The sequence below is a fragment of the Hypanus sabinus genome, chromosome 25 (genome assembly GCF_030144855.1).
Source record: "Hypanus sabinus isolate sHypSab1 chromosome 25, sHypSab1.hap1, whole genome shotgun sequence".
Taxonomy (NCBI): domain Eukaryota; kingdom Metazoa; phylum Chordata; class Chondrichthyes; order Myliobatiformes; family Dasyatidae; genus Hypanus; species Hypanus sabinus.
In genome coordinates, this window is record NC_082730.1 from 19623838 (window position 1) to 19642354 (window position 18517).

At 40.3% G+C, this 18517-nt stretch overlaps 1 protein-coding gene across 2 annotated transcripts in view; it reads right to left on the reverse strand.

The window, feature by feature from the left end:
• Window positions 1-18517, reverse strand: part of dstyk (dual serine/threonine and tyrosine protein kinase) — a 75112-nt gene that overhangs the window by 18158 nt on the left and 38437 nt on the right. For both annotated transcript variants that reach the window (XM_059950249.1, XM_059950250.1), the window contains exons 3-5: window positions 12228-12921; window positions 2551-2789; window positions 334-417 (exon numbers count right to left, since the gene is read on the reverse strand). In XM_059950249.1, the coding sequence (XP_059806232.1) occupies window positions 334-417; window positions 2551-2789; window positions 12228-12921 (1017 nt within the window). The remainder of the gene's footprint in view (window positions 1-333; window positions 418-2550; window positions 2790-12227; window positions 12922-18517) is intronic.

The window sequence follows — 18517 nt, forward strand, 5'->3', positions numbered from 1 at the left end:
GCCTCCATTGCTGCCGGGAGCCCATTCCATACCCATATCCTAATGCATTAATCGATGCAAGAAATTAAAAGTAGCCACAATACTGCTGGCTTAACAAAAGGTACTACTCAAAATTAAACTATGCAGCAATCAAACAAAATGCCCATCCAGCAGTACACCAAGTATTTGATTGACGATCCTAATGTAAAAGCTTTTAGGAGAAATGAGAAAAGGTAAAATAGATGAAAATCAAAAGAATGAAATAATTCAGATAGCATATAGAAATGAGGTGACTGAATATCTTCTAACCTCATCTATTCTATCATAATAGATAGATCAGCAAGTAACACTTACCTGCTTGATCTGCTCCCAAAGCAGCCGCGAGACCGTTGAGCCTGAATGGAAAGTCACCTCAACATGATATGCTGCATTTAAAATCTATGAAAAGACACCATTATTTACCACACCCCTGAATAACTAAAACATTAAGCAACAATTCTCAATGCAAGAAAATTGTGACACACAATGTTTCAAGTACAGCATATCTTCGAAGAACTAAACCTCCTGGTCCCAAAGCTCACCTTCCTCACATCATAACGGAAGACAAACTAATAGATTATTATGATTAGGCAACAGATCTATCATTAGCTTAGAGACAATCCAAGCATTGCATTACATACACCTTGGACTTCGAACAAAAATTTGTATTAGAAGGATAAAATTGAAGTGCATGACTATAGAGTTTTTCAACAGCACTATTTGAACCAGATGAGCCACATGGTGACTGGCCAAGAAGTGGGAAATTCACTTTCAAAAAGAGTATAGTTTCAGCTTCCCTTAAAGTAAGATCCTTAACAGCACTGAAGTACAGAGGGACATGGGGGTTCAAATCTATTGCTCTCTGAAAATGGCCATACAAGTTGATAGAGCAATAAAGGTGTGTGGTATGCTTGCCTTTATTCGTCAAGGCACTGAATTCAAGATACAGGATATTACAGCTATTTAAAACTCTGGTTAGGCTTTACCTAGGTAATTTATTCAATTCTAGCAGCCCATTACAGAGGGGAAGGAATTGGGAGATTTGAGAGAGGGTGTGACCAGGATTAGATGGTATGTGCTCTGACAGTTTGGACATCTTGGGTTGTTTTCTCTAGACACCAAGCCTTGGAGGCAATAATATAGCTAGTATATGCCCCCCACCCCCCCATTATTCAAGCATTTCAGTTACTTCATTGACATTACAAGAGAATGCTCTGGCTGAGTAAAACAGCTTCACAGCTAGCAAAGAAAAAAGCTCTCTAACATAAATTTCTTCCTTAACATTATCTTACAGGTTCCAGGACGCCTCCAGTTTGCTTAATGTGGCAATCTTCAAGATTCTCACTCGGATTATTATATCACAGGACTTGTAATACCATGGGCAAACATCCCTAATTTAAGTTCCCATTCCTTAATAAGGATTAATTATAATCTCGCACTGCAGCAGACTTCCTCCCATCACATCGTCATGGTACAGGGAAAAGACCAAAATGGCTACAAGTGTTATAACAAAGACAACTGACGTGACGATTCTTCTAAGAGAGAAAATTAACAAACCGGGGCAATGCCAAGATTATGACAACATAATACAATTTGCAGCACAGATAAAGATTATTTCGCCATTAGATTAACAATACTCATCTATACTCATCATTGTGTGTGGTTTCTGTACAGATCACAGGAAACAAATGCCATGTCATATAGCAAAATCCTCCACCAATTACATCCTCTACCCTATATTCCAAATTCTTCTATTTGGTATTATGTTGAGGACAGGAAGTTTACATTTTGTGGAGTTAGCTGTTAGGAGAGAGCATTTTCTCCAGCATTTTTTGTGTGCTTGCCTAGGATCTCCAGTATCTGCAGATTTTCTCGTGTTTGTTATCTTCATACTGTTGGCTCACTGGCAGCCAACTATCAACAGGATTGAATTACTTAGGTGATTTCAAAAATTAACTTTCAGATCAGAAACTTGAGATGGAGGACAGAATAAGTCCGTCTCATTTCAGTTCTGTTGCAACAACAAGCAAAACAGACAACAGCATCATCATTGTCTTGGCTTGTGAGAAAACCTAAGCCAACAAAATTCTGAATAGTAGTCAGAGCAAATTACTTTATTACTGACTGCCTAATAAAGTAGCACTTAATGTTCTTTCAGCCACAGTTATGAGTGGTGGTACACAAGTGCAAAGACAATAGAATGGGAGAGAAGGGGATTAATCTCATTTCTGCTCTTGGATACATCTGACTAGCTTATGTCATTTTTTTCCTGCATTGCTCTATGAATAAGTATCATACATTTTTTTTCCTTGAAATGAAAATGTCTCCACCAGCCTTCATGGTGCTGCATTTGGGATTACTAATATCTGTGCAGTTTTCTCCTCTCCCCTCAAGTGAGTACACAGATTTAGTTATGATACTCGCTGGAAAATACCATCTAAAGCAAAAACAAAAATACATGAAGCCACTAAGTGCCACAGTAAGTGCTGAAAATACTTGCATGCCCATGAGCTTTTGTCACTTTTGACACACCTGCTTCAGATGATTGCTGGCAACGTTGTTCACTGCAGAATCCTGGTTGGATTTTTCCAGGCTCTTCAGGCAGCGCTCAAGGGTCCCAACAAAACTCTCTCGAAGGTAGTCAACAGAGCTGATTAGCTTATTAGCAACCGCCTGATTTAACCGAGTAATAATCAACTCCTGAATCTGTTTGATGCAGCACTTAATATCCTTATTGCCAACAGTCTCACCATTCTCAGAGATAATTATGTCTGTAGTCGAGGGTGGGGAATGAGAGGGCAACAAAAGAGAATGAGAAAACAAGCTTAATATGCTAAAAAGCATTCCAAAAATTCAAATTACATAAATACTGTAGTTAAATATTTCAGTACATGTTAAGAATAGTATTACAAGACCAAAAAAAATTTAGGGAACCTACATTTAACCAAGGCAAAAGAGTCACAATTAAATTACACTTTAATTAAAATGGAAATAAGACAGAGTGGCAAAATTCTATAAATGTTGGCAAAAGTCATACATCACAGAAACACATCTTTCAGCCCAACTGATTTATGCCATTCAAGATTCCCATTTGCTTGCATTTGGCCCATATCCCTCTAAAGCCTTTCCTATCCATGTCTCTGTCCAGGTCTTTTAAATGTTGTTAACGTACCTAACTCAACCACTTCCTCCAGTACTGATCACTCTCTGGCTGAAGCCTTAAAGTCTCTTCCCTCTCACCTTAAGCCTACAGCTTCGAGTTCAGGGTTTTCACCCATGGACCCCTCAGTTAAAGGTAAGGGCCCATGGCATAAAAAAGATTGGGAACCCCTGCTCTAACCCTTGATGCTGTTAAAAAAAAACACTATGCACATTCACTATTTATGCCACTTGTAATTTTATATATTCTATCAGATCAGTCCACATTTTCCTGTGGTCCAATGAAAATAGTCCCTAACTGTTCAACATGTGTCCACAGCTCAGTCCCTCAAGTCCCAGCAGCACCCATATAAATTCTCTCAAACTCCAATTTAATGGCATCTTTCCTGTTTGTTGGTGACCAAAACTGAACACCATATTCCAAATCTGGTTTCATCAATGACTTATACAACAAGCAAGGCACTCAATGTTCTGACTGATGAAGGACAGTGCCTTAAGCCACCTTCAAATAAAGTAATGAAGGTACTGGAAGATAAAAATACACAATATATGGCAATAAAATCTTGAAGCCTTATGTAGTGAGGTATAACCAGGATACATGCAACTCTGGATCTAGTGAACACAAAGTGCACTGCAGATGCTGTGGTCAAATCAAGACGTACAAACAAGCTGGATGAACTCAGCAGGTCAGGCAGCATCCGTTGAAAGGAGCAGTGAACGTTTCGGGTAGAGACGCTTCGTCAGGACTGAAGAAGGAGGGGGCAGGGGCCCTATAAAGAAGGTGGGGGGAGGGTGGAAGTGAGATTGGCAAATTTGGATTAAATCAGCATGAAGTAAAAATATTTCAGGCTACAGGACCGTCACTGGAAGTCTCTCAGAATCAGTCCCTATCCAGTCCCTGAATTCTGTTCCACTTTACAAATTAAATGCAAATTTGAATATCAATTAAAGCTAACATACTAAATTAAGAGCCCAACTTATTAAATTGGTTTAAGTGTGACTAACACTCCTACCAGAGATTATTCTCCTACATAATTAATTCACCTCAACTCAAACTGCTACATAATAACATTGAAGTTAATTAATAGTATTTCATATAGACAGGCTGGGATCACTTACTCAGAAATGAAATGAGAAATTTTAATGATTTGAATACCAAAGTTTGTGGTTGGTTATTTGTATTCAGGATTGAAATTGGAAGAAATATAATACTGTGCAAAAATCTTAGGCTCATTATCTATATATATATATACCTAAGACTTTTGCACAGTACTGTACTTGTCAACATGGAGTAGAGAATGAGTTTGTAAATCTGGTAGGAACAAAGGATGTTGAGAATGGCAAGGGTGGAGCACAACTGGAAGGGTGTTGCACAAGAACTGTAGCAGAGAAGGAGTGCCGGGGGGCAGGGGGGTGGCATGGATGCAGACACACCCAACACTAGTCATGGCAAGGTCATTTAATTAGTGACAGGAATTTTTTTTTAAGTATTAGCAGAATAGGCTTTAGTGGTACATTGCCTGCTCCATTGATTTTTATAAAGTGACATCATTACTAGTTCTGGGTATTTAGTTATCAATAAATGACCAAATACCATTTTGCAATCCAAGTACCACGCTGAAAATCCTGCTGATCCCAGTTCCCAGCATTTGTAAGGGGGGGGGGGAAGAATGAGGGAAGGTAGGGTTAGAGTTAAGAACTTACTGTTTATAATGCTTAGTTACACCATAATCTGTACATTATCTTTTCTGAGCACACTAGACCTTTTAACTGTCAATGCATTCTGTGCTTTCTGACACTAGGTGGTGCTACTGCTCCCCAAACTCATCGTGCAGATCCAACTTCTCCAGGTTGCTCATAATCCGTCCACTTAATGAGCTACTGTTCAAAGTATTTCCTCTTTGTGCTGACTGCTGTACCACTACTTCCTTTTTTTGGCTTTTCCCCACCCCACTATCATGGCAACATGCTGTTCCTGTTGGCTTCTGGGAAATCAGATTCTTTCTAGTGGCAGCTTTCACAATTTATCCTTGGCTGTGAAGTGTACAGAACATAGTTAACAATGTGATGCAGAAACAGATAATTTCATTTCCAAGCTTAATAAATTGTACAAATCATAACTAATAACTTAGAAATAAATAAATGTTAGAATCAAGGAAAGCCCCTGTGCTTTGATATCACAATTGGAACAGAAACAGCAGTTATCATGGCAGCTTCCAGCATTGATCTAGCAGGGAATACACAAAGTGAACATTACATTCTTGAAACTACTGAAGTGGCAGACTATCAGAATGACTTGGAAAGAGGGAAGTATGGGAGAAAACAGTGGGGAGAAAGTTGACGGAAAGAAGCAAATAGACCAACATGCACTCAAGTCATCTTCGTTGAATGAAGTTCAGAATTTCCAAATACAATGTACAGTATTGGCAACATGGGGTCAATTCTGAAATAAAACACAATGCTGAAACTCCCATTTTGCATCATATAAAAGTGGCTAGAAAAGATTTTCAAACATGAAAATTCTTCAACTAAATAAGTTTTTGCTTTTACAGTAGGAAACTGGACTAACAAAGGGAACTTTACTCCTAGCTCAAGAACAGCAAGTACTGAATGAGGATGCATCGTGTTCACAGCCATTAATCACTCGTATGAGTGAAAACTCCAGTCTCCTACTGAACCAAGTAGAAATGTTGCATGGATCAATGTAGAACACAGCAAGTTATTTTTCAGTGCGTGACTACTTTAAAAATTCAGCATTTCTATTGTCAACTTGATATTTGCTGACATGTTCTGAATCAAGGAAATGCATAGATCATTGCTTTACTTCGGGTGGAATACTGTTCTGCTCTCCGTTTCAAAAAGGACTCAATGCCAATAAAAATCTGAATACCTCTTTGTGCAATTAGATCCTTGATATCCTTACTTGGATTACCCAGTCAGTTCAGATTGGCAGCATCTCCTGCACAATCTTCATAAGGACAGGTGCACTACAAGGATGTGAGCTTAGGCCCCCTGCTCTATTAGCTTTATGCTTACGACAAAGCTAAACAGTCTCAATGCCATATTTCAATTTGCAGTTGGCGAGATCCAAGGTGGTGAGGAATCAGCATTTAGGAGGAAAACTGTGGTCTTCAGAAAGGGTAATACAAAGGAACACATACCAATCCTCAAAGAGATCAGAAATGGAGAGAGTGAGCAGTTACAAGTTCCTGGGTGTCAGGATCTCTGAGAACCTAACCTGGTCCCAACATATCGATAAAGCTATAAAAGGTGGCAAGACGGCAACTATACTTCATTAGGAGTTTGAAGAGATTTGGTATTTCAAATCCACTCAAAAACTTCTATAGATGTACTGTGGAGAACATTCTGATAAGCTGCATCACTGTCCGGTATGCGGATGGGGGCTACTGCACAGGACCAAAAGAAGCTGCAGAGGGTTGTGAATTTAGTCGGCTCCATCCTGGTTACCAAGTGCCCAGGACATCCTCAAGGAGCAGTGTCACAGAAAGGCACTGTCCATTATTAAGGACCTCTGGCACCCAGGGTATGCCCTTTTCTCAATCAGGTAGAGGTACAGAAGCCTGAAGGTACACACTCAGCAATTCAGGAACAGCTTCTTCTCTTCTGTCATCAGTTTCCTAAATGAACTTTGAACCCGTGAACATTACCTCACTTTTTTAATATACATTTCCAATTTTTGCACAATTTTGAACTATTAAATATACATATACTGTAAACTGATTTACAGTATTTATTATTATAAAGTTAAAGTCTGTCCTGAGTCTTATAGGTTCATCAGGCCGATGCTTATGCCGGTTTCCATGGCATGAAGCGACTGAGAGTACAAGACTCCCCCCCCCCCCGATAGGACGCCTGTCTATCACGAGGTTAACCCCAGCATTTTGCCGGTACCCATTTTCAGCTGGGTGGACTGCAGCAATGTGTGATTAAGTGCCTTGCCCATGGACACAACAGGCTGCCTCGGCTGGGGCTTGAACTCACGACGTTCAGATCGCTAATCCAACGCCTTAACCACTTGGCTACGCGTCACACATTATTATATTTTAATTTTTTTTCTTCTTCTATATTCTGTATTGCATTGAACTGCTGCTGCTAATTTAACATATTTCACGACACATGCCAGTGATAATAAACCTGATTCTGACTTACATAAATAATGAATGTTTAATCAACATTTACAAGATTACTCAAATATTACTGAAGTATCAAATACACATCTCTCCTCCCTGGTTAGCTATAAACTCCAACTCAATATAGAATGCATCTCAACTATATACATACCATATAGCACAACTACTATACAGACGTCCAGAGCATGGTAAATTTTAAATTGTCCATTCAGGGCCAAAAGAATTACTCACTATGGTATGGCAGCTTTCTGACTCTTATGGGAGAAAACCTTTCCTGAGCAGGGAAGTCACTCTGCTTGGCAGGTGAGACTTGAATCTCGGGTTCTGGGGCCTCTTGTTGTGGATATCGAAATAGTAGTTGTATTATGTAGTATATTGTATATATAGTTGAGATGCATTCTGTATTGAATTCGTGTTTAAAGCGAAGTAGGGGAAAAGTGCATAATTGTGTACATTTTATATTTTACAACTTCATGCCATAAAAGGTTCCCCTCTGATCATTTGGATTTCTGGCAGTGAGCTTTTGAAACATCTACCAGCTTCAGGAACTAAAAGGAAGTCACAAGATGTTATCTGATAAATGAATCTTAATTTTTCATCCACTAATTTCTATGTTAATTTATTTTGAAGGTTTCATTTGCACACTTGGAAATATGATAAACATGTAAAAACAAAGCATTTGTAATTACAAAAGCACTGGTTTCACACTTACTCCAAAATTATTCCCATCCACTGGTCCTCTGCTCTATTGTACACAAATACAACTTTAATAAATATTCTTAGAAGGCAGTGGACTCCCTGCTTTCATGTCAAAAGCACTGAAATTACTCCAATGCTTTAGCTCATTTCCTACATTTGTCCTGCCAACCACAGTAGCAACTGATGCCCAATTCCATAAATGACCAAGGGAATTAAATCAAGGCTGATCCATAGGGCACCAAAAGCAGTTCATTCAGGACTCACAGATCAGATAAATTTTACAACTTTAGACACAAGAGGCACACATTCCACCAATTGACAGGTCAATTCTAACATCATGAACAAGGTGGGAATAAGGGCCCAGTACACACATGCAGGCCAGAGTCAACAAGCTGGAAAAATCAAGACTCACCATGGTCCAATGAAACGTTGTTTCATTCGGTTGTATACATATACAGAGGATAATAAACTTGAACCTCTCTTTTGGATGAATGAACCAATTTACCCTTTGACATAGATCTAAAAGTTGCCATTTTTTTTGAGGACTTTACCCTTAAATCACTAATCATTAGTTTGGGCAATATTTAATGCTCTTTGTGGAGTTGCTAAACTTAACAGACTTGCAAAATTTGGCTCTACACATCAGTACAAGAGCCAAGGGAACTGCAGGCACAATTTAGCTCAAATAAGAAACCAGAGGAATATAATCTCTAGTTGTTATGCTTCTATCGAATGTAGAAATTCCTGGAATCTCAGTGAAACCACATATAGATTGCTGCTCAACTAGAAATGATGAAACCCAATTCTTACACCAATCATATTGCCCAGATTAACTTAAAGATCTCTTCGTCAACTCCCCTGAAGCCTGTTTGTTTTTGAAGCTACAATGCAGTCTTATTAAGTTCTCTGATCAGTCTCCCTCCATCATGCAGCAGTTGTGTCAAACCAAGCTTACCAAAGGGACACAAAATGCTGGAGGAACTCAGGAGGCCAGGCAGCATCTATGGAAAAGAGTAAAAGTCAATGTTTCAGGCTCAGAAATGTCAACTGTTTACTCTTTTCCATTGATGCTGCCTGACCTGCTGAGTTCCTCCAGCACTGTGTGTGTTGCTTGGATTTTCAGCATCTGTAGAGGTTCATGTTTGTGTTACCACTAGAGGGTGCTCATTCCCACTGCAGCTTCCAACCAGTCAAAAGTATCACTGCACAATAATGATTTACCGTAAATTCCGGACTATAAGCCGCTACTTTTTTCCCACGCTTTGAACACCGCGGCAACACTGCGGCCTATACTACGGTGCGGCTAATGCATGTTTTTTTTTCATGCCGCCAAAAACATTTTGCCTCGTAACAGTAGACCAATAAAATTGATGAGTAGTTCACAGAGGTCCAATGAAATTGTACAATAAATCAAGCGCACTTTCACAATTAAATTATTGTAAATCAGTCATTTGTACTCACCCTCATCAACATGGAAAACACTCGAAGAAAAGCATATGATGCAGCTTTTAAGTTAAAGGCGATCAATCTGGCGGTTGAAGAAGGAAATCGAGCTGCTGCACATAATCTTGGCATAAATAAATCGATGTTGAGACGGTGGAGACGCCAGCGTGAAGAACTGAGTCAATGCAAAAAGACGACAAAAGCTTTCAGAGGTAATCACAGCAGATGGCCCGAACTTGAAAACTTTCTTGAAGACTGGGTTAACACACAGAGAGCAGGCGACCGCGGTGTTTCCACCGTGCAGATCAAACTGAAGGCTAAAGCAATCTCCACCAAAATGAAAATCGAAGATTTTAGAGGTGGGCCATCGTGGTGTTTTAGATTTATGAGACGAAAAGGCCTGTCCGTCAGGGTACGCACGACTCTGTGTCAGCAGCTCCCTCCCGACCACAAGGAACAACTTGCTAACTTCCGCACATTCACTCAAACAAAGATAGCGGAGAATTCCATCGGGCCAGATGATATCATAAATATGGATGAAGTACCTTTGACGTTTGACCTGCCTCTCACTCGGACTGTTAATAAAAAAGGTGACTCGTCCATCACACTGAAAACAAGTGGCCATGAGAGAACGCATTTTACTTGTTCTGAGCTGCACAGCATCCGGACTAAAGCTTCCACTGATGGTGATTTTTTAAGCGGCTGACAATGAAAGTTCAGTGAAAGCTGCCATCAAGAGTACAAACTCAATTCCAGCTGTAATTCCTGGGGGCACCACGAAGTATTTGCAGCCACTGGACATCAGCGTGAACCGGGCATTTAAAGTGGCGCTGCGCGTTGAGTGGGAGGCTTGGATGACGAGCGGCGAGAAATCCTTTACCAAAACAGGACGCATGCGAAGAGCATCTTTAACTCAAGTCTGCCAGTGGATCCTAAATGCGTGGAGCCGTGTCACAACATCCACCATCACCAGCGGGTTTCGAAAGGCTGGACTGCTGCGTGATGAAGAGGACCGCGTGCGCTCGCTCAAGTGAGAGCGACAACGAAGAGACTGAAGTGAGTGACGAGATCCTGAGGTTTTATTCAATTCGGACACTGAAGGATTTGATGGTTTTAGTGCGCAGGAGGAAGATGAAGAAGGCGATCAATAACTTTTCCTGGTAGGCTGCAGTATATATTTTTTTTTTACCAGTCGTTAGGAGATATTGGAATGTTGTTCGTGCACTGTTCAGTAAAAAAGTATACGCAACGTAATTTGTGTGTTACCGATACATATGTATATTTAAAAGTAGCTGTGTTACAGGCACTGTTCTAAAAAAAGCATTTGCAATATATATTTGTTTGTTACCATACGGATTTAATTAAAAGTTAAAAAATCCTCACGTGTAATATCTTTCTGTGTAAATATCTCATATTACAACGTGGGACACCTGCGGCTTAAAATCCGGTGCGGCTTGTACAAGTACAAAATTGATTTTCTTTCTAAAATTAGAGCGTGCGGCTTTTAATCAGGTGCGCTCTGTAGTCCGGAATCTACGGTACATTGTCTTGGGAGAAGTGTGAGGTGTTTGGATGGTGGAGACTGAGATTTCCTTGAATAAACATATTAAATGCAATTACTCTCAGAAAACACAGCCAATCAACACAGACACAACCACAGATTGTGGATTTAGTGTGAGTTGTATTCGGCACAAGTGTGCCAGGAGTTCAACACCAACAGCTTCTGTATGAAATCACCTGCAACAAATAAAATATTTGCGAACAGAAACGAGGAAAATGCTTGCAAAATCCAACAGCCTCCAGGTATTGGGAAGAAAAATTCCCAGGCTGTTGAATATGACAGAAAGAACCATAGTGGGATGGATGGATGGCTTGTTTTTAAAACTGGGCTAGGAAAGAAACCTGAACTTAAATTGTGACCTAATCCCCGATTTGCCCATATCCTCACTTTCTGTTTAATTTTCATGTACTTTGTTCCTAATCTGAAGAGTTCTGAATCATTTCATCTATCAGGCCTTAGTGAACTCAAATATATATCCAAATCATTGCTTTTGTTACAAGCACCTTACTTCCTTAAACATGGCAAGTCTCTCCTTTCCAATTTAAACACCAATTCTTATTGGAATTACCACTGATATGCAACAACTTGATACAATGTTTAGAGCAAAGACCAATAGGATGCTATGTTAAAATACAGCACACATTACTACTCCAAGTTAAAAGAAGCAAACAAGATCATGAAGGTGACAAAGGCCAATTACAAATTTAGTGGGTTTTTTTAAAAAGCTGAAATATAAAAGAACCCACTTCCCAATTTAGTTACTTCGAAATCACAGATAAATTGAATCGAATTTTTTTCTATATCAACTGGCCATGTATAAAATGAAATAATTCTTTAAATAAATTGTTAATCAATTCATTCCCACAAACTAGATACGAGTGGTTTTAAACTGGGGAAGAAAGCATGGAAAATTTTAAAACTTTAAAAGCAAATAACTTCATACAATGCTTGAGAAATAGAGCATGCTCTCCACTTGTAAGAGTGCGTCAAATAGAAAAATCAGTTACGTACAAGAGTAGTGGCAGCATTACAAATTTGTGCACCAAACCCAACACTATGCAGCCTCCAATGTCATCCAATAGATCACAATTACAGATCAGAAACCCAGACCAGCATTTAATATGTGAGCACAAAGTAAAATAAATGGACTCAAACAAATATTAATTTCAAAATGAAAACTGACAGGCTAAACTCACCTTTGAATTGCAAGTTTGCCGCTTCTTCCAAAAGTTCCTCCTTCATGCTGCTCAGCGTCTCAACAATCATATCTCTCATTTCCTCCTGCTTCCTATTTGCAATGCTCATCAGAGACTGGTACAACTCATTTTCCTTGTCCCTCGTGTATTCCAGTCGCTTGGGAGTAATCTGCAAGTCCCTCTGCATATCGAAGGCCTGGTTGATGAAGATATCAAGGCAGCGGCAGTGGACACCATTCAGCACAGTTGCTGCATCAACCAGATACATCTGCACCACCTGCTTTGCAAAGGCTCCAAGTTGCCTTAACTTCTCAAAGTGTTCTACCAACACACTTGGGACTTTGTTGGTGAGAAATATTCCACATCCTGTGGGACTTAAGTACTCCAACTTTGTCAGCTGACGATAAAGCAAGCTCTTTTCTTTTTCAGTCTTTGAACTTTTCAATAGGTAATCCTTGTCTGGTCCTGAGTGAGATTCTGGGTGGTGGCCTGTCAACTGTTTTGGCACTTTGATGAAGAAAATAGGTAGGGCATGTTTCTTCTTCAAGTACTCCAGCTCTCCCTCTTCACTGTCTGTCAAACGGTCCTCACTGATAGCATAGACAAGAATTGGCATGGAGTGTCTCAGGTATTCATCTAATATGCCCCGTTCTGCCTGGGCTTCGTGACAAGGTACAACTAGGACATCCATTTCCTAAAAAGGAAAAACAATGTTAGAAAAAGAAAAATTTACTTGCCTCAGAAGCTTTTTCAAAGCCAAATACAGCTTCATGCCCACTTTCAACAACAATGATTACACAAAACCAGAGAATTCCCAATGCGGTATTAAGAATGCTGCAAAGGCATCTTTAGCTTCCCATGCCAACAGCAAGTTTCAGTCACAAGGATCCATTGACTGATGGAGTCAAAAAACTGCATTGCAATCGGCTGTTGGATTCCTGTGATATTGTAAGGCAATGAAAATGAAATACAGATGACAGTGATTAGCGATACAAGAGAAAGGCCTTCAGTCCTGTGAAGGTTAAGTACAATAAGGGCCGACGTGGGCTGAAAAATGGCAGATGGAACTTAATTTTGGTAAGTGTTACACTTTGGGAATTTACACTGAACGTTAGGCACTGAGGAGAGAAGAGGGACCTGAAAATACAGATCCACAAGTCCTTGAAAGTCGTGCCTTAGGTAGATGGGGTTGTAAAGAGAGCTCTTAGCACATTTCCCTTCATAAATCCAAGTACTGAGTACAGGAGTTGAAATGCTGTGTTAAGTTTTACAATATGATGGTGAGACCAAATTTGGAGCATTGCATGCAGTTCTGTTACCTTCCTATAGGATAGATATAAATAAGATTGAACAAGTAAAATGAAAAGGTACAAGAATGTTGCTGGGGCTTGAGGACCTGAGATATAGAGGAAGATTAAATAGTTTAGGACTTCTTTTTCCCCTGTAGTATATAGGAAACTCAGGGGAGATTTGATAGAGGCACAGAAAATTATGAGTATAGATTGGGTAAATATAAGTAGGTTGTTTCCACTGTAGTTGGTTGAGATGAGAACTAGAGGTTATAGGTTAAGGGTGAAAGCTGAAATGTTTAAAGGGAACACGAGGGGGAACTTCTTCACTCAGGTGGTCTTAAGAGTGTGGAACAAGCAGCCAGCAAAAATGATGGACACTGGCTTGATTTCAACTTTCAAGCATAGTTTACATAAGTACATGGATGGAAAAGGTATGAGGACTGTGGTCCAGGTCAATATAACTAGGCAGGGTAATCGTTTGGCATGAATTAGATGGGCCAAAAGGCCTGTTTCTGTGTTGCAAGGCTCTGAAATCCAGAAATGAATGTCAACTCTGAATCAAGCACATAGTAGCTCTTTGAACTTCTGCAGACCTACCTGCACCAGAGTTTGGCAGCTCCTTTTGTCTTTAAATTGGATCAATGATTATTGCATGACAACTGAGAATGACATAACATTGCATACTAGTTACAGCCCACTTTGATGATGTCATATGCAAATAGAATTATTTTGAGCTAGAAAAAAAATGTCACTACCAAAATAACCGGAATGATTGCCAAACCAAGTACTTCTGGGAACTGGGTCATATGCAACTTACCACCCCTACATAACCAGTAACTGCAATAAGTTACAAGGCATTAAAAGACAAAATTCTGCAGATGCTGGAAATCTCCAAGAACACACAAATGCTAAAGGAATTCCACTGGTCAGACAACACCTTTGGAAGGGAATCAACAGTTGACACTTTAGGCCGAGATCCTTCATCGGAATTGAAAAGCTTCTTTCCCTTCCTTTCCAGTCCTGATGAAGGAGCTTGTCCTGAAACGACAACTGTTTATATCTCTCGATAGTTTTGGCCTGACTTGCCAAGCTCCTCCAGCATTTTGTGAGTGTTGCTACAAGTCATTAGTGTTATGAGTTTTGGATCTTAAGCTGCTGCATTAATAAGATCTTCATGATCTTGAACCCAGAGTTCTCCAGATATATGCAAAAACTTCCTATGAAATTATAATCTGCATTTACAGTGCCCCCCCCCAAAAAACAGCCAAATAAACCACAGGAGCTTACAGTTTGAAATCAAATCTATTTATACAACGAGAAGACGTGACTGAGGTCTCAAAATCGCAGTGACAACATGACAATGAAAATACATAATAATCACAAAATAAGGTAATAAAGGTGATCACATCCAGTTCTCCAATAAATAAATTGGAAAATTTAGAAATTAAGAACACATCTAAGAGTACCTGACATTTCACACAACCTTCTAGGCCTTGTGCTCCTATGAGCTTTTCTGCTGATGTTGACCAAGTGGTTTTCTGCCTCTTTATCTGAACTTGCAGCTGGAATTAAGGAACCAATCCATTCTGCTCCTCTGCTGCCGCACTCAAGTTTACAGGGCCACATACTATCAACCTCAGCCAATGACCTAACTCCCCTACAAATCAAGTGGTCAAACTTAATGAGGGGAGCAAAATAAAAAAAAGAAACCTGGATCCTAGGTAGGATACAATAGTGACTAAATTAAAGTTCCTTAATGTGATTATTTGACGAGGGGGTGGAAGAGGAAACAGCTACTCTAAACTGGTTATTTTTATCTTTGCATTTACAATCTGCACCTCAATGACAGAGGAAGTAACTCAAGGGAGTAGGGATGCAGTTAAGAGGGGGAAAAGAAGAAAGGAAGAACCAGCTGTTTCATTAACTTCTTGCTTTTACTTACAAACCACTAACCCATTTTATTATTGATTTTGTGTACAAGAGCAGCATTTTTCCAGGAGAACATTTCAAAGAGGTTTCAATGTTATAATATCAAAAAGTCTTTTCATTTCTTCCTGGTGAATCTTAAACCAGGAAGATCTAAGCTCCTCGTTAAAATCCTGGTTGAGTAAATAAAATTGGCTGTACATTTACAGAGACCTCACCTAGCTCTATCGAACTAGCTTTCAACCAGTTTGGGAGGGGATGGGAACCAGGACACCAGATCAGAGAGTGAATGGATGGAGAAGGTAAATGTCAAGGCCAGTTAAGCAGGCAGGACAAATTAATACATTATGATGGGACAGATAGCTTGAAATTTGCATTTTTTAATGCAAGGAGCATTGTGGGTAAAATTGACAAACTTAGAGCATGGATCAGTACACAGAACTATGCTGTGGCCATTACAGAGATTTGATTGAGAGAAAGACAGGAATGGGTGCTTAATGTCCCAGGATTTTGATGCTTCAAAGAGGGGAAAAAGAGGCAGGGGAGTTGCACTACTAAACAGAAACAATTTCACAGCTCCACTCAGAGGGGACATAGTGGAGGGTTAGTCCACTGAGTTTATATAGGTAGAACTCAAATATAAATAGGAAGGGTGCAATCACTCTGATGAGACTGCACTACAGAACCCCCTACCCCCCCCCCCAAATATAGCCAACCAGACATTGAGGAATAGATATGTAGGCAGATTAAAGAAAGCTGTATAAACAACAGGATTGTTATATGGGGAATTTAAACTTCCTAATATAAACTGAAACCTTTTTAAGTGCAAGAGGTTCAGGTGGGGCAAAATTTGTTTGGAGCATCCAGGAGGTTTTCTCAAATCAACGTGTAGACAGTCCAACAAGAACAGGGGTCGCACTGGATCTAGTGTTGGGTAATGAGCGTGGCCAGATGACTGACCTTAGTGGGCGAGCAGTTAGCAAACAGTGACCACAACACCCCAAGCTTTAATATAGCTATAGAAATAAGGTCAAGTATGGATCTTACAGGAGTGTATCAAATTGAAGCAAGGCAGAGAAAGGACAGGATCGCAAGATAAAAGAATCTTGGATGTCGAGAGAATCAATGAACTTAGTCTAGAAGAAAAAGGAAAAGTATATAATGCTTAGGAAGACAGAATCAAACAGAGCACTTGAGGATTAAAAAGGAAGCCAGAAAAGAACTCAAGAAGGGAATTAGGAAAGCCAGGAAGGGCCATTAAAAGTTCTTAGCAAGTAGAATTCAGAAGAATTCCAAGGCATTCTAAATTTACTGTACATCAAGATCAACTAAGCAGAGTAGCAAGGTTAACTAGGGAGAGTAGGACCACTAAAGGATAAAGAGTAGGGTAGGGACAATTTGTTTTGATGCGGTTTTGAAGTCTTTAAATAAAAGCAACACACACAAAATGCTGGAAGAACTCAGGTCAGGAAGCATTTATGAAAAAGAGTACAGTCAACGTTTTGGGCCAAGACCCTTCAGCAAGGACTAGAAGAAAAATAAGGAGTCAAAGAACGTGGGGGGGAGGGGAGAGGGGAGGAAGGACCACAAGATGATAGGTGAAACCAGGAGGCAGCAGGAAGGATGTGACGTAAACAGTTGGGAAGTCAATTGGTGAAAAAGATACAGGGCTGGAGAAGGGGGAATCTGATAGGAGAGGACAGAAGTCCTTAGAAGAAAGGGGGAGGACCACCAGAGGGAGGTGATGGGCAGGCGAGGAGAAAGGACGGAGAGGTCAATGGGAATGGGAAATGGTGAAAGGGGAGACATTATCGGAAGTTTGAGAAATCGATATTCACGCCATCAGGTTGGAGGCTACCCAGATGGAATACAAGGTGTTGCTCCTCCAAAGTGAGTGTGGTCTCATTGTGACAGTAGAGAAGGCATAGACTGATATGTCGGATTGGGAAATGGAATTAAAATGAGTGACTGCTGGGAGATCCTGTTTTTCTGGCAGACTGATATTAAGTTAACAACAGTGGACTTAAACGTTAGGATGTGTTGATCCTGACAATGTGCAAAGACCTCCAAGGGACAAATAATTCCCATCAATTTGTGGCTGATGCCAGAAACATTTGCTGAAACAAATAGAAGTTTAAAAAAAACAAAGCAAGATAAAACAATCAGAATTTCAGTTAGCTTTACACTTACAGACGAGGCCATATCGGGAGCACCAGACACAGTACATGACCCCAACAGACTCACAAGTGAAGTGTCATCTCACCTGGAAGGACTCTTTGGGGCCCTGAACAGTAGTGAGGGAGGTGGTGTAGGGGCAGGTGTAGCACTTGTTCCACTTAAAAGGCTAAGTGCCAGGAGGGAGATCAGAGGGGAGGGACGAATGGACAAGGGAGTTGCATAGGGAGCACTCTCTGCAGAAAACAGAAAGTGGAGGTGGGGAGGGAGGGAAATGTGCATTTGACGGTGGGATCCCATTGGAGATGGTTGAAGTTACAGAGAATTATGTGCTAGTTGCTGAGGCTGTTGGGATGTTAGGTGAAGACAAAAGGAACCCTCACCCCTGGTGGGGTGGCGGGAGGATGGGATGAGGGCAAATGCGCGTGAAACAGATGAGGTTGAGGGTGGAGGAATGAAACCCCTTTCTTTGGAGGAGGAGGATCTCCTTAGTTCTGGAATGTACAGCCTCATCCTAAGAGCAGATGCAGCAGAGATGGAAATGGCATTTGAGAGGAAGAGATGTCTTCTTCCTAGTCAATGACCAAATGGGAGCAGTTAAAGTGAGAACATAGAAGACAGAATGGAGTTGCAAAGTGCAGAGCTGGAAGACGAAGACATATTCAGTAGGTCAGGCTGAGCGTGCCCACCACTCAGAGGAAGAAAAAAAGGGAAACGAGAAAGCAGAGATCTCTGTACTTTTAGAATCAGGCCCATCATGTTTGATAAACAGCACCTCATCTTCCATCTAGTTCTGTTGCAGTCTTCTGGTTTTACTATTGAATTTTATAAATTCAGGTTTCACAAATGATAACAGAATGCTGGAAATACTCGGCAAGTCAGGCCATAAAATATTTA